The sequence below is a fragment of the Chiloscyllium plagiosum genome, unplaced genomic scaffold, assembly GCF_037043375.1.
Source record: "Chiloscyllium plagiosum isolate Xiang-an unplaced genomic scaffold, Cpla_swu_hap1 HiC_scaffold_5, whole genome shotgun sequence".
Lineage (NCBI taxonomy): Eukaryota > Metazoa > Chordata > Chondrichthyes > Orectolobiformes > Hemiscylliidae > Chiloscyllium > Chiloscyllium plagiosum.
In genome coordinates, this window is record NW_028270143.1 from 67,303,278 (window position 1) to 67,320,894 (window position 17,617).

The following is a 17,617-nucleotide window of genomic DNA, read 5'->3' on the forward strand; positions in this document are numbered from 1 at the left end:
TTGATTTATTACTGAGCTTTGTGCAATTGCAGCAAAATTTTCAGGGAATTTTTTCTGTACCCTGTGTGGAGGGTTACCTCCACCAACAGCAAAAGTGCTGCATTGACATAGCAGAACAGCTATGTATATCAATATATTGTATCGTAAAGGAATCATCAAGGGAAAAAGCACATTATATAAGCAACAAAAAGAAGGATCAGTTTGGCAGGTGGATTTTCACATGACTTCATTCATTGAGCAGAAGACTGGCAGCAAGCCCGCTACACAACAAACAGAACTATTCAATGCCCACTTTGTTTCAGTTGGGGAAAAAGAAGCTCATTTCTGGGAAAATTTACTGTGAATATATTAAGCTTTTTTTTTGAGCAGAGGCTTGACAACTGCGTGGTCTTACCCCAACAGAAAATATTATGGGGGACTTCAATAAGCAGGAGCAATGGGAAAATCAGGTTGGTCGTAGATCCCAAGAAAACAAACTTGTGGATTGTCTATGAGATGGTTTTTTGGAGCAACCCACAAAGCAACAGGCAGTTCTGGATTTGGTGATGTGGAATGAGGCAGACAATTAAGGTGAAGGAATCTCTCAGGGACAGTGACCACAATATGATGGAATTCACCTACAGTTTGAGGGGGAGAAGCTAGACTCAGATGTAACAGTATTACAATTGAGTGAAGGTTAACTATAAAAACATGAGGGAGGAGCTGGCCAGAGTGGATTGGAAGGGGAGACTAGTGGGGAGCAGCAATGGCGAATTTAATACCCCTGTTTAAGAACTGAGGGAGAAAGAAGACAGGAAACTATAGGCTGGTTAAGTCTGACCTCGGTCGTTGGTAAAATTTTAAAGCCCATTATTAGGAATGAGATTGCGGAGTACTTGGAATTACATCGGGCTGAATCAGCACAGCTTCATCAAGAGCAGGTTGTACATGCCAAATCTGTTAGAATTCTTTGAGGAGGTAATAAGCAAGTTACTGATTAGTAAGTTTCACAAGGTCAGGGAAGAGTGATCAAAACCAAAGCAAAATACAACCTGAATGTGTACAGTATATAGTTTGGGAATTTAGAGGCAATGTGTGAATATTGAGCAGAGGGGAAGAGGTGTTTTTTGCTTGCTTTATTTTGGCTAATAGCTTGTAAGGTTTTTTGAACAGGAGTAATTGAAGCCCCAGCTCAAAAAAATGACATCACAGGTAAACCATAAAATCATTGGTTTGTGATAGTCAAATTAGTAACTATCTATGAAAGATTACCTTCAGTTTGAAGGTAATTAGGGGATTCATTTACTGGCTATAAACTAAAAACCGGTCCAACATTTTTAAAAAATCAAATCACAAATTAAGTAATTAAAAGAGAGATCCCAGACCATGCAATGTGTTGTAACTGCACGATGTGGGAGCTGGTGGACCCCATTGTTATTCATAGTGACCACATTTGTACCAAGTGTTGGTAACTTGAGAAACTCCTGCTCAGAGATGGTAGATTGGAGTTTGAGCTTCAAACTCTCAGGGAGGGGAGAGTTACCTGGACACTGTGTTTCAGGAGACTGTCACAACCTTTGGATTAACTGCCTCAAATTCAGTCAACGGTCAGGAACAGGAAGCTGTGACTATGAGCGAGGCAGGAAGAGGGATCCAGGAGGTAGTGCTGAAGGAGCCTTGTCTTGTCTAACAGGTTTGAGATTCTTGCTCCCTGTGTGGATGAGGGCTGTAGGGAGGATGAGCAAACTGACATAGCATCATGGTACAGAGAGCCATTCAAGACAGAGGAGAAAAGAGAAATATAGTTTAAATCAGTAATAGTATAATCAGGGGAATAGACACTATTCTCTGTGGCTAGTGTCAAAAGTCCCAAAGGTTATGTTACCTGCCTGGTGTCTGGGTTCACGATGTCTTATCTGGGTTGCAGAGAAATTTGGAGTGGGATGGGAAACATCCAATTGTCATGGTCTACATAGGTACCAATAAAATAGGTAGAAAGAGGAAAGAGGTAAAAACAATGACTGCAGATGCTGAAAACCAGATTCTGGATTAGTGGTGCTGGAAGAGCACAGCAGTTCAGGCAGCATCCGAGGAGCAGTAAAATCGACATTTCGGGCAAAAGCCCTTCATCAGGAATAAAGGCAGAGAGCCTGAAGCGTGGAAGGATAAGCTAGAGGAGGGTGGGGTGGGAAGAAAGTAGCATAGAGTACAATGGGTGAGTGGGGGAGGGGATGAAGGTGATAGGTCGTGGGGGGGTGGGAGAATGGAGTGGATAGGTGGAAAAGGAGATAGGCAGATAGGACAAGTCATGGGGACAGTACTGAGCTGGAAGTTTGGAACTAGGGTGAGGTGGGGGAATGGAAAATGAAGAAATTGTTGAAGTCCACCTTGATGCCCTGGGGTTGAAGTGTTCCGAGGTGGAAGATAAGGCATTCTTCCTCCAGACATCTGGTGGTGAGGGAGCGGCGGTGAAGGAGGCCCAGGACCTCCATGTCCTCGGCAGAGTGGGAGGGGGAGTTGAAATGTTGGGCCACAGGGCGGTGTGGTTGATTGGTGCGGGTGTCCCGGAGATGTTCCCTAAAGTGCTCTGCTAGGAGGCGTCCAGTCTCCCCAATGGAGAGGAGACCGCATTGGGAGCAACGTATACAATAAATGATATTAGTGGATGTGCAGGTAAAACTTTGATGGATGTGGAAGGCTTCTTTAGGGCCTTGGATGGAGGTGAGGGAGGAGGTGTGGGCGCAGGTTTTGCAGTTCCTGCGGTGGCAGGGTGGTTTGTAGGGGGGGGGCGTGGACCTGATCAGGTAGTCACGGAGGGAACGGTCTTTGCAGAAGGCAGAAAGGGTTGGGGAGGGAAATATATCCCTGGTGGTGGGGTCTTTTTGGAGGTGGCAGATGATTTGGTTTATGCGAAGGTTGGTAGGATGGAAGGTGAGCACCAGGGGCGTTCTGTCCTTGTTACGGTTGGAGGGGTGGGGTCTGAGGGCGGAGGTGCGGGATGTGGACGAGATGCGTTGGAGGGCATCTTTAACCACGTGGGAAGGGAAATTGCGGTCTGTAAAGAAGGAGGCCATCTGGTGTGTTCTGTGGTGGAACTGGTCCTCCTGGGAGCAGATACAGCGGAGGCAGAGGAATTGGGAATACGGGATGGCATTCAGGACTCACCTTCATCCCTCTCCGTCCACGCATCAATGAATTTAATACACGCCATGTCATCGAACACCTCCGCCTCCGCCTCCGAGCTTACTTTTACAATCAGGACTCCCGCCCACCTTCCGAGGACCCCTTCGCCCACCTCCAACACACTGCATCCACCTGGACACCCTGCACTGGCCTATTACCTGCCCTCAACCTCTTAATTTCCAACTGCCGCCGGGACATTAACCGCCTCAACCTGTCTACCCCCCTCCCCCACTCCAACCTCTCACCCTCACAATGCGCAGCCCTCCAATCCCTCTGCTCCAATCTGAACCTCACCATCAAGCCAGCAGATAAAGGGGGCGCAGTGGTAGTCTGGCGCACTGACCTCTACACTGCTGAAGCCAAACGCCAACTCGAGGACACCTCTTCCTACCGCCCCCTCGACCATGACCCCACCCCCCATCACCAAACCATCATCTCCCAGACCATACAGAACCTCATCACCTCAGGAGATCTCCCACCCATAGCTTCCAACCTCATAGTCCGGGAACTCCGCACTACACAGTTCTACCTCCTTCCCAAGATCCACAAGCCTGACCACTCTGGCTGACCCATTGTCTCAGCATGCTCCTGCCCCACTGAACTCATCTCTACCTACCTCGACACTGTCCTATCCCCCTAGTCCAGGAACTCCCCACATACGTTTGATACACCACCCACGCCCTCCACCTCCACCAAGACTTCTGTTTCCCCGGCCCCCAACACCTCATCTTCACCATGGATATCCAATCCCTCTACAACTCCATCTGCCATGACCAAGGTCTCCAAGCCCTCCTTTTTCCCTCTCCCGACGTCCCCAACAGTACCCTTCCACCGACACACTCATTCGTTTGGCCGAACTGGTCCTCACCCTTAACAATTTCTCCTTCGAATCCTCCCACTTCCTCCAGGGGGGTCCTGGGCCTCCTTCACCGCCGCTCCCTCACCATCTGGAGGAAGAACGCCTCATCTTCCGCCTCGGAACACTTCAACCCCAGGGCATCAATGTGGACTTCAACAGTTTCCTCGTTTCCCCTTCTCCCACCTCACTCTAATTTCAAACTTACAGCTCAGCACTGTCCCCATGACTTGTCCTACCTGCCTATCTTCTTTTCCACCTATCCACTCCACCCTCCCCCCGCCCCCGACCTATCACCTTCATCCCCTCCCCCACTCACCTATTGTACTCTATGCTACTTTCTCCCCACCCCCACCCTCCTCTAGCTTATCTCTCCACGCTTCAGGCTCTCTGCCTTTATTCCTGATGAAGGGCTTTTGCCCGAAACATTGATTTTACTGCTCCTCGGATGCTGCCTGGACTGCTGTGCTCTTCCAGCACCACTAATCCAGAAAGAGGAAAGAGTTTGGGCTGAGGGAATGTGAGCAGTTAGGAATTAAATTAGGAAACAGAACCAAAAATAATTACTGAATTACTGCCAGAGCCATGAGCAAATTGACACATGGTTAACAAGACTAAGGAGGTGTTTACATGGCACAACGATTGATGTGGAGAAACAGATTCAAATTGATGGGACATAGGCACCAGTACTGGGGAAGGAGGGAGCTGTTCCAATGGGACAGGCTCCACCTGAATCATGCTGGGACCAAAGTCCATGTGAATTGCATAACTAGGGCTACGTGTAGGGCTTTAAGCTAAATAGTGGGAGGTGGGTTTTTGGAGTGGCAGGGATTGTGTGTTCAGTTGCATGGAAAATTATGGATATGGTTAAAGTATGGGAGGGCTCAGTGGAGGTTATTAAAGATTCCAGAACAGGTAATAGGACAGAGAGTATGGAAAAGGTCAGGAATCCAACTTCAGACATAGCAGACAAGGGACAACTATGAGAATGGGGACAGTCAACACAGGACTGAGCATGTTGTACTTAAATGCATGCAGCATATGATACAAAGTGAATGAGTCTGTAATGCAAATGGAAATTGGCAGATACCAGGGAATCAGGGCTGGGAACTAAATCCCCAAAGATACAGATCCTAATGGAAGGCTAGGCAGATAGGCAGAGTGGGCGTGGTTACCCTGTCAGGAAGAAATTGAATTAAATCAATAGCAAGAAATGATATCGAGTTGGCTCCTTGGGAGGCAGGGGACAGGAAACTATAGGCCACTTAGTCTGACCTTGGTCATTAGTAAGATATTAGAATACATTATTAAGGATGAGATTGCGGAGTGCTTGGAAGTGCATGGTAAAGTAGGCCTGAGTCAGCATGACTTTGTCAAGGGGAGGACATACCTGACAAATCTGTTAGAATTCTCTGAGGGGGTAACAAGTAAGTTTATAAAGGAGAGCTAGTGGACATGATTGATTTGGATTTCCTGAAGGCCTTTGAGAAGGCCATACAGGAAGCTATTAAACAAGATAAAAGCCCATGGTGTTAGGGGCAAGGTACGGGCATGGATAGAGAATCAGCTGGCTGGCAGAAGGTGGGGAGTGGCATAAAGGGGTCTTTTTCAAGATGGCAGCCAGTGACTATTAGAGTTCTACAGGTGTTGGGACCACCACATTATGAATTAACAATCTAGACAAAGGAACTAAGGAAGTTGTTATGAAATTTGCTAATGACATAAAGATAGATTGGATGGACTGATAGTTTTGAGGAAGTGAGGAGGCTGCAGAAGAACTTAAACAGGCTAGAATAGTAGGGAAGGAAGTGACAGATGGAATACAATGTGGGAAAGTGTGAGGCAAATAGAGAAAGGCTTTAGAAAGCTGAAGCACAAATGGACTTAGGAGCCCTAGTTCAGGATTCTCTTCACGTTAATTTGCAATTTCAGTTGACAGTTAGGAAGGCAAATGCAATGTAACCATTTATTTCAAGAGGGCTAGAATATAACAGCAGAGATGTACTGCTGAGGCTGTATAAGGCTCTGGCCAGACTGTATTTGAAATATTGTAAACAGCTTTGGTCCCGTATCTAAGATTAAAGTGCTGGCATTGGAGGGGACCAGAGGAGGCTTATAAGAATGATCACAGGGACAAAGTTTTTGTCATATGAGGACTCTGAGTGGTTGAGGACTTTGAGTCTGTACTCAGTTAAGTTTAGAAGGATGAGGAGTGATCTCATTGAAACTTAGAGAATACTGGATAGAGTTGACGTGAAGAAGGTTTTCTCACTAGTAGATTTGGTGGACCGAATGGCCTAAACCTATTCTTATATCATAAGGTCTTTTGTTCTGTGATGGCTGCCCCATTTGCTTTCACTTTTTTTTATCATTCGCTGCAAGCTCCTCAAAGAACGATTTCCTATTCTTCTTGCTTGCCATTATTTTGGACCTTCTGGGTCATTGGGACTGCTCATTCCTCCACCTTGTCTTTTCGGCTGTGGTTAAATGCAATTGGAACTCATTTTGACAGATCCTGAGTTAGTCTCACATCTCATCTACAAAAAATGATATTCACCAGGATGATATCCATGACCTGTAAAAAAATCTGTGCAATCGTCTAGGAGAGTTCCAATATAAAGCTTTAGTCTTGTCTTACCTCATTTTTGGATTACTGTTTTGAGATATTTGTATGGTTTGTGCGAAAAGTCATGACTTGCACAAAGCACCATTGTCACATTCACTTTATGCTTTCTTTCTGCAGTCATCACTCTAACAGGCACAAACCATTTATTACCTTTAGACCAGGTGATGCCAACCTATCATATGATGTAGAGTGATTTGTCAGAACCATGGGCTGACTTCTTTCCAGCCATTATCTTTGTTGGCTTGCATTCCTTCTTCCTGGCTAAATTCTTGCATGCTGAATTCTGATGTGATTCAGCTTCTTGCAGTTACAACGCTGCTTTCTCCACGCTGGACATGCTCTCTTTTTATTTAAGGGTGGCCTCCACAATGTTCAAACCACATCCTCCTATTGTGATTTTTCCGCTGAAAATTTTTTTTTTCAAACATGTTGTTTGCATTCAGGCCGGAATTGCTCTCAAAATAATGCAAAGCTTTGTCTGTTTTTCCATTAGATGTTCCAGCTGATGCAGAACTTCCGCATAAGTCAACCGCCTTCTTGAGAGTAAGTTTTTTTTCCCTCAGGGGACGTGCTGTCAAGGCAAGATCTCCCTAAGCCCAAACTATCACTGATGAGACCATCTTCTGGCTGGCCAAGCAAAGTGTACCAGCGGTGTCACACATTGATCAGAAATCTCTCTCTTTACCTGAGCTCTGACATTGAACTTATCCTGTTCATAAGTAACATTAATGGAGGGTTCAAAATTGGTCATAATGTCACTGAACTAATCACCAAGAATCCCAAGTTAATGTTTTAGGGGCTTGAGTTTCAATCCCATGATAACATATGGTGAAATTAAATTCAATAGAAAGCTAGCCTCAGGGCAACTATATAGCCATTGTCAATTGTTGGAAAGGTTTGTGTGTGTACATCTTTGATTGTTCCTCCTTACCCTTCTTTTTTTTTGTGTGAAGTTCTCCCTTTTCACATTGTAAAGTCTTAGAAGACATTTTTCTGTGTGAGAGTCACAACATAAACACAACTTGTTGTTCATACGTGAGATCCAGGTTTACTTTAAAATAGATAATGCACTTGGTTATCAATTATTACAGAGAAATAGGCCAACTGAATCAGTCTCAAAAATTCATCTGTCATTAATTCTGGAATAACACAGAAGGTGCCTGTTACTGATTTCTAACCCTGAGAATGACAAAACATACAATGTCAGGCGGAAGTTAATGAATTTTTAATGCAAGATCATTTTTTGGCTGCAAATGAAGGGTTGAATATTATATTTTACATTTTTTTAGATTCAGAGGGTTTTACATCTTTCAGACCGCTGCATAACTAGTGATTGCATGTTTGAAAAACAAGGTCCCAGTGACAAGACTCTTGATTTAAAACTATGCTGCATAGAATTAACTCATCTGTCTTTAAAAAAGGTCCATTGTCCCTTGAGGGCCCAAGGAAGATATGCTTTATGTCATCTCCCATTAGTTCATCCTGTTTACAAACACCATCAGCCGTCAGTCTTTGGGTGAGATACTTGTGAAATATGCCACAAGATCGGTAAAGTCATAGATATTCTCAAACAAGGGGTAGATAAAAACTATATATAGCCTCAAGTTCCAAATGAGAATAAATCACATCAATTAGAAGGAAAAAGAGATTGTACTTTTGTGACAATTATTTTATCTTTTCAACAATACAGTATTTTTAGAAAGCACATTTGTTACCCTGATATGAAAGTTTGTTACAATTTCAGCAAAATCAGGCCTGCAGACACCCATGGGGGTCCATCATGCAATTGAAAACAGATTAAAGCTTTTGAGTTTTAAGAACAAATGGAAAATACTATGGATGTTGGAAATTCTGAAAATTATCAGCAAGCCGTGCAGAATTTGTAGGGTGAGAACCAGAGTGTATATTCCAGATCAATGACCTTCCCTCTTACAGGGCTGTAAATTGACACTAAGAGATATGGTAATGGTAATGTAAAAGTGAATTAATTATTCATAATGACACAGTGGAAACATTGGCGGAAAATGGCTTCTTTAATACAGAAGAGTTGGAGGTTCACTACAGGGTATGTAACATTACAGGATGCCCAAATTTGGGACTGAAGACCACCCTTCTGTAAAAGCATTGGTACCACTGAATTGCAAAGGTTCAGGCTGTTTCACTGCAGCCACCCAGTTCCTTTAATTCTGGTTATAAGAGTGCTATTGGTATCAGGGGTTAATGGATGCACTGGCAGTAATCTCCCAAGAAAATTTAGATTTTCAAAAAGTCACAAAGGATTGGAAAACTACCAATGTAATTCCTAATTTAAATGAGAAGGAAATAAAAAAGCTAACTATAAGCCAGTTAGTTGAACATCTATTATTGAGAAAATGTTAGAGTCTATTACAAAGGGCTGAACAGTAAAGCATGCAGAAATGTATAATATAATCAAGCAGAGTCAGCAGGGCTTCATGAAGGGGAAATCATGCCTGGCAAATTTATTAGAAATTCTTTGAAATGTGAAGAGGCAGGATATACTGTATAAAGGTGAATTTGATAGTATATTTGCATCAATTACTCTAGCCATTCATATATATTGTAAGTAATTGTGGCGTGTCATAGGGATCAGTGCTGGGGCCACAATTATTTACAATATATTGATGAGGATGAAAGATGTGAATGCACTATCATCACATTTACGAATGACACAAAATAGGTGGGAAGGCAAGTTGTGAGGATGGCACAAAGAGTCTGCAGAAGGCTATAAACAGGTTAAGCAAGTGGGCAAAATATTGGCAGATGGAAAAATATGAGGTTATGCACATAAGGCAGCAAACATATAAGTGCTGAATATTATTTAAGTGGAAAGAGACTACAAAAAGCTATGGCACAGAGGGATTTAGCAATCTTAGTATATAAATAACAAAAAGCTAGCATACAAGTTCAGCAGGAAATAGGGAAGGCAAATGGATGTCGATCTTTATTTCAAAGGGAGTGGAGAACAAAAATACGGAGATGTTGCTAAAAATATATGAGGCTTGAGTCGAATCATAGATAGAATATGGTGAACGATTTGGTCCCATTATCTAAGGTAAGATATACTGGCTTTGGAGGCAGTCCAGAGAAGCTTTATTAGGCTGATCCTGGGTACAGGGAGAGCTGTAGAGGCTGGGATGTTAAGTATACTCAAGGCTTGGGATAGAAAGATTTTTCATTAAGGAATCAAGGATTATGGGGATGTGGAGTTAAGGCTTCTCTATTGGCCATGATCTCATTGAATAGTGAAGCAGATTTGATGGGTTGAATGGCTTACTTCTGTTCTTATGTCTTAAGATCTTATGGAAATTGACAATCCACCATCATCTCCCAGCTACTGGTTTCATTGTGCAAACTGATAACTTGAGTGGGGAAGTGGATGGAGTCGCCTCCTTAGGACTTTCAACAGACCCTTCCCAAGGTCTTCACCCCACCCCAGCTGTCTTCCCCCTTGTCTCTCTATTCCAACACTTGATCACCCCCATTGCTCCCACTTACCAGGACCTTCGAGACTCGGCACAGTGATGGCATTGCCCAACTCTGGCACAGCAGGGCATTCTGTTGGTACTGGAGAACCACTGGCCTCTGACTGAGCAGCCACTCATTGAGATTGCTCCTGTTACTGAGCAGTTAACTAGCCAACTAGAGGCAGGCTCATCTCAGGGTTTTATTGATGGGGCTCGTACCCTCCCATTCCAAACTCTGTCCTTCCCCACATGTAAAATATCAAATCCCTTATTTCAGTGAACGTTTCTTGTCAGGCCTATTAAGCATGTCACAAAGGATTACAGCCTGTCATGCTTGGGGAGGTAATATTTAAAATCATTCCACAAAGATTATGCATCATGTCCTTTCACTGTAATCTAGCTATATGATTCATTTTTGCTAATGGTGTGGGATCAGGCAAGGAACACCAAGCAGATGCTGGGATGACCAGATCAAGATGTTCCACGTTTACTGACAACTTTTGCAATGGACGTGAAAGCTATGGAAACACAGGATAGTCCTAATCTCCTCAGAGCATTCATCCATTTTGTATTCTTTTTGAAAAACATCAGTACTGTGGAAGAGAACAGCAAAAGCAACATGTACATGGGATGTCTTTTATCAGTGCAGTCTGCATCATATGAGGAGACTGCACCACCAATGAGGATAGATGCAGAGGGTTGTTCAGAGGTGCCCCAGGACATCACAATGGAGAGGCAGCTGATGTTGCCAGGGTGCATCCTTCAACTCTGGAGGTGTGTACTACCAGAGAGGCTGCAACAGAGTCAACACCGTCAAATGGAAGAAGATGAGCCCAGCCAAAAAAACCTGGTGAAATACACCTTCAGAGAATCTTCAAGAGTAGAATGTCACTTGGCCTGGATTGATAGCAAGCCTGATGAACCAGGTCCAGTGTCAGAATTGTGTTGCCCATTGCCATGCATGGGACTAGAGAATTCATGTCTAATTCAAAAAGATTGTGGAACATTGCACAATCAATACATCATGTCTGTTTTCTAGGCAACATTTACTGACCGGCACAGTGATATTTCTGAACAAATACTGCCTGAACACTAATGCAATCTGGGTGCAGCAGAGTGACACCTCAAGTGATTCTGTATATCCATAGTTCTGTCAGTACTACAACCCTGTGCAAAAAAATGTGACAGCGATAGGAAAATCTGCACTTGGGAACATTACATACTCAACTTCTAAATGTTCCCTTTGAGTGTTTTTACTCTGATGTGACTATGTCATTTGAATAAAACTGATCAGCAATAGAAACCATAGGAACAGCTAGATCAAAAAGACTACAATCCATCTTGTTTCCACCCTGCTGGTTGTATGATACAATGATAATGGAATTATCGACTACTCATAATAATTAATCTCTGACAATTCATCGAGTATTTTTTGAGATCCCCCAGTGTTTACAGAAGCATATTCAGCAAACGCATCCATATTAAAAAGATGGGAGTGCAGAAAAATGACATAATTAGCCCAAACTGCTGCAGAGCTGGGATTGCGTGTTAGCATAAAAACTGTGTTCAGAACTTTCCACTCTGTTCTTTGATTTGTGACCTGCCAAATGCCGCTGGTAATTTAGCAAATCTGACACAGCACTTATTGCTCCAGAAAAATGCTCTGCACCTCACTGCATTCAGTTCTGCCGCATGTGGTGAAAAACCTGCCCCTTTCTGCTGAAGGGGTGATGCAGTCCGAGAGGGTCATAAGAAACACCAAATTAGCAAAAATACTTAAAAGGAACGAGTTGCGGTATCAGGGAATACCAGGCTTCACCACTGAATCATGTGGCTATTGCTGGTGCAAAAGCTCCATTACAGATGTCTGCAGAGGCTGCTGCAAATATTCTTGTTTAGCGCATTTCACTTCTGTACATTTTTCTTTATTACTTTATAGGATTTTGTTGTAATTAGCAAGGCAAGCATTCGTTATCTAGCTGTGATTGCCCTTGCACCATGTAGCTTGCTAGACCACTTGAGGGGGCAGTTCAGTGCTAATCACATTTTTGCATCATTTGAAGTATCATTATGCAGAATTCAGTATAACCAATGCTACATCCCTGTTTCAAACAGATGAATGGTGCACAGTCAACATCTCTCCTATCAGGCATATTTTGAAATATGAGTCAAGATTAGAATGGTGCTGGAAAAGCACTGCAGGTCGGGCAGCATCCAAGGTGCAGGACAATCGACGTTTCAGGCAAAAGCCTTCATCAGTCCATTTTCAAATATTGACAGACCATGGGAATTCAAATAGCAATATGTTACGCAACAATTTTTGTTTTCTTCCTGATAAAGCCAATTTATTATTTATATTTTCAACAGAAGGTATTTACTCTTTATTTTTGAAAGAGTGTGTCAGACATGAGCAATCTGATGCCATTTTCTTTACAAACCTGGCATCAATGCACCGAAAGTTCTGCAAAAAAGTAAGAAATAAAGACCATGTCTCATTTAAAATCGTCAGAATAACTCGTCATTGTACTTACACTCCACAAAGTAGGAACTTGGCTCAATTTTCCAAATGATCTGTCCTCGGTGTGAACCATTAACCCCACGGTTCTTGTAGTCCAGAAAGTTTTCAGACAGAACTTCATCTGTGATTGAAAAGGAAACAGATAATTTGCATAACGGTATTATAAGATTGAATATTACAATCGCAATGTAGGCCCTACACAGCTGGATTTAGGAAAATCTGGGAATCATGGAAACTTCACATAGGGAATAAAAATAAGAATAAAATGACTGCAAAACCTAGCTGAGGGATTGACTGAAAATGAAATCTGAACAGCTCGCTGCCGTAGTTTGAACCCCAAATCTAGAAATCAGTCTTAGAGATTTTACTGCCAATACACATTGACTTGATAGAACTGATGTTGGGGAATTGTCTTGTTTTAAAGTCAGGTCTGATAAAATCCAGCAGGGCAGGAGCTCAGCCCATTTCCTCAATGTGTGCTAGTTAAAAGCTGTAACATCCTTATTGCGCATTAACTGAAAAAATACTTTGCTGATCGCCAGAAAGGTCTTACCATGATAAGCAATAACCAAACAACTTTCAACACTTGTCTCTTTGCAAGCTGGCAATAATTTATAATTGCTTTTCAATACTTAAAAATATTTCACACATTATAGACATTTCTAATCAATCTGTTCAGAGATGTTACAACTTGACCTAATGCTTCCTAGCCTAGAGGTAGGGACACTACCACTGCATCACAAGAGTCCCTAGGTTACACGTTATAAACCTTGTTTCCCCTCATATCGCCACGTCAGTGACTTTCTTCATTGTCCAATTCTATGAGTGGCTGTCAACCTTCAGGATGAAGAGTCACCAAATTCAAAACATTAACTCTGCTTTCTTCCCACAGATGCTGCCAGACCTGCAGAGTTTCTCTAACAATTTCTGCTTTTGAAGTCAATCTTCATGTCTTTACACCGTCAGTGACCAGTGATAAACTGCTCCGTTTATCCGCAAAACTTCATCCTAATATATTTTCATTCATTCATGGGATGTGGGCATCAGGAAGCTTCATCCAACCTCTATCCTCACACTACTAAAAAAGCTCAATGGTGTTTTTCCTTAATCCAGGGATTCCAAAGAACATTTAACGCATTCACCACCAACATTGTCTCCTTGGTTTTTGTAATGCATGGCCTATTTACATAAGTGCACATGAGGCCTACATTTTTCTTATGAAGTCATACACTTGGGACCAATACACTCTCGGCCTGATTGGGAACTTTTGGGTTATTGTGTTTGCGATTTGAGGAAATGTTGTTCACTGCTCCAATAACTCACTGAACATAATCTCAGGAATGCTTTCTCATCATGATGAAACCACTGACATTCAGTAGCAGCAGTGCTTGCCAACTGTAAGATGCACCACAGAAACTCAGCAAGGCTCCTTCGATAGCATCTTCCAAACCACTACCATCTTGAAGGACAAAGGTAGCAGATACACGGGAACACCTAGTGGGCGGCACGGTGGCACAGTGGTTAGCACTGCTGCCTCACAGCGCCAGAGACCCGGGTTCAATTCCCGCCTCAGGCAACTGACTGTGTGGAGTTTGCACGTTCTCCCCGTGTCTGCGTGGGTTTCCTCCGGGTGCTCCGGTTTCCTCCCACAGTCCAAAGATGTGCAGGTCAGGTGAATTGGCCATGTTAAATTGCCTGTAGTGTTAGGTAAGGGGTAAATGTAGGGGTATGGGTGGGTTGCGCTTCGGTGGGTCGGTGTGGACTTGTTGGGCCGAAGGGCCTGTTTCCACACTGTAATGTAATGTAATCTAATGTAAACCTTCAAGTTGTTCTCAAGTTAGACACCATCCTCAATTGGATATGTATTGTCTTTCCTTCACTGTCACTAGATCAAAATCCTGGAAGTCCTCTCCTAAGAACACCTAAACCATATGGACTGCAGCAGTTCGAGAAGGGCGTTCATTACCATCTTCTCCAGGGCAATTAAGAATGGGCATTAAATGCTGCCACAAACAGTAAAGTCCAGATCCCATGAATGGATACATGAAAATAATATACAGCATTAACCTGACTAAGGATAGCTTGTGGATTTATTTTTTTAAACATTTTAAAAATGTGCTTGTTTCCAATAAGGCTGAATCTGATTCTTTCAAATGTGAGGCGCCAACTATAATGATGCCCTTCCCAACAAAAGTTACTCAGTCTTACAGACTGGGTGATATTAACTTGAAGCAGTATCAAATGGGCTTTCTTGAGATGGTGGGATATCCTTTTGTGAAGGTGGAGTCAGGTTGTAAGTTTAATAGTCAAATAGGAATCCAGTTCCTGGAAAGATGGTGTCAGGAACGCACCAAAAATAAAACCATAGAAAAAGTCATACCCAAGATTCATTTTAGTCATGTGGAAGCCACGCTATTAGAGATAAGTGGATAAAATTATACTCAACAATTAGAAAATGTCTTTAGCTTTTTTCTTAAAAAGGTTATTTGCAGCCAACGTTCTTCCAGTGATTTGCCTGTTGCTGATATATGAAAGGTATGCTGTAGATTACCCAGACATAACATTGGTTTTGAAGGAACGCCAATGTCACTTTTGAAATCTGAGTTCTCACTAATTGTATCAAATATTTTGATGAATCAATCCTAATAGCTTAGTGGTATTGTGCACTTTGATTTCATAAAAGCCAATGATAAAGTGCATAAAGGGCAGACAGCAAAGTTCTATCTGTTCTAGTCGCTGAACAGTGAAATGCTTGCATTTGCTTGGTCAGAGATCAGCTAATAATGATAGCAGCCTTTTGTGAAATTCACTTATTGGTAGAGTTCAGCATGTATGAGTGTTAAGTCTGTAGCTTTTTGTTATTTTTATCAATAATGAAGATATCAATAGTTTGAATCTTCAAGATACCCTTCAATTTATCTCTCAATGCTGTGAGATATAATTGGACTGGTGTAGTTCCAGGCATGTAGCATTACCCACTTCAGTTTGAAAGGCAGGAGAAGAATCTAAGAGGAAATTACTGCCAATGCCAGAATCTGTACTGATAACAACAAATGCTGGAGATCACAGCAAGTCAGGCAGCATCCATGGAGACAGCCATCTAGACTTGAAATGTTAGCTTGCTTTCTCTCCATGGATGCTGCCTGACCCACTGTGATCTCCAGCATTTGTTGTTTTCAAAAGAATCTAAGAGTTCAGAAATCATTTGAAAGGCCACAAGCAATCTCATGAGGGTACAATAAAAGTAAATGGGGTTTTAGAATTCATATTCAAAGGGATACAGACCTAAGTATATATGGTGGACAACCAGTTTTACTATTTATCACCAGATTTGGCTTACTAATAGAATTAAATATTGTGTTCCACTTTCTTATATCAACATTGCATAAGCAGGACATTATCCATTTTGGCCAAAAGAATAAAAAGGCAACTTATTAGCTAAACAGAAAGAACTTTTAACATGCTATAGTGCAGAAGGATCTAGTTGTCCTCATGCACGAATAGCAGAAAGCTAGTATGCAGGTAATAAGGAGGGAAATAAAATTATGGCATTTATTTCTAAAGGAATGGAGTATAAAAGCAGGAAAGTGTAGTTGCAACTGTACAAAGCATTGGTATGACAGCATCTGGAATACTGCATACTGCTTTTCTCCACTTACTTGAGGAAGAGTGTAATTGTATTGAAGATAGTTCCGAAAAAGTTCATTTATATTAATTCCACAAAGAAATGGTTTGTCTTATGAGGAGAGATTGCACAGTTAGGTTTATACTTGCTAGAGTGTAGAAAGATGAGAGGAGATCTAAGATACTAAAGAGGATTAACAAAGCAGACATAGAGTTGATGTTTCCCCTTGTGGGACAATCTAGAATGAAAGGTCATAGTTTTAGCATAAGGGGTAGCAAATGTAAAACAGAGATATGGAGGAATTACTTCTGTCAAAGGGCTGGGAATCTGTGGAATTCACTATCCCAGTGCAGTGGATGGTAGGACACTGAATAAGTTAAAGGAGGAGATATTCAGATCTTCACTTAGTAACGGGTGGAAGGGTTATGAGCAGGTTTGTGGAGTTGAGATAAAGATGAGATCATCCATGGCTGAATTAAATGGTGAAGCAGGCCCAAGGGGCTGACATGCCTAATCCTGCTCCTAGTTCTTATGTTTTCCCATTTCTCACTGTTCCAGGTTTGAATGAAAGACAATGATAACCCTTGCTTCTGCTCTCAATGATAAACTACCTTTTTTAAATCCTTTTCCCCAGCTATATCAATCCTCAAATTCAATAAGAAGTACAATGTACGCATGGATCACTCATTCACTGGCCTCTGATCCTCCCTTCACCCACTCTGGATAAACCATCCCCAAGGGAATGATTTTTCAGTCACTAAGGTGACAAGATTAATGGATAGTGTAATTACTTAATTGGGAACGAGACCAAAAATCAATCAGATTCTGGCCATTGAGGGAAACGTTTGCAATTAAATTATCCCTCCTAGATGACAAGATGGCTTTCTTGCCTTTATTTACAGAAGTGATTTTAATCAACTTGCTCAGAGATGTTGTTGCACACCTCTGCAGCAGGTGCAAGTTGAACCCAGACCTCCTGAGTCAGAGGTAGGAACACAACCACTGTGCGACAAGAGCCCAAAGAAGCCTATATACATGCATTGGGATCTCATGAATTATAAATACCGCTGGAATGGACTTTCCCTTCCCAGTTAAATTTCTGCCCAACCAAGATGCTTGATGCTATAGAAACTCCATTGTATAAAACAAGAACATACCCATTGTCTTTGCTCTTCAGTCTCCTGGTCAGGTAAGTACAAAACTTTGACTGCCGCTCCCAAAAACTTTTCAAACTATCCTCACTTTCACTTTTGCTGTAACCTCTACAACTGCGAAGGCACCTCTTTGGAAATGAGGGCAGGGTGGAGTTTGGCATGCACCAGCCTCTCCTTCACAGTTGGCACTA

General features: G+C 42.3%; 1 protein-coding gene across 11 annotated transcripts in view; it reads right to left on the reverse strand.

Annotated features, from left to right (window-relative positions):
• LOC122549923 (E3 ubiquitin-protein ligase HECW1-like) overlaps positions 1-17,617 on the reverse strand; it is a 464,685-nt gene that overhangs the window by 329,812 nt on the left and 117,256 nt on the right. For 10 of the 11 annotated variants that reach the window (XM_043690154.2, XM_043690156.2, XM_043690157.2 and 7 more), the window contains one exon: positions 12,661-12,768. In XM_043690154.2, coding sequence (XP_043546089.2) covers positions 12,661-12,768 — 108 coding nt within the window. Of the gene's footprint in view, positions 1-12,660; positions 12,769-17,617 lie in introns of those variants that run through there. The other variant, XM_087987256.1, reaches the window with a different exon arrangement.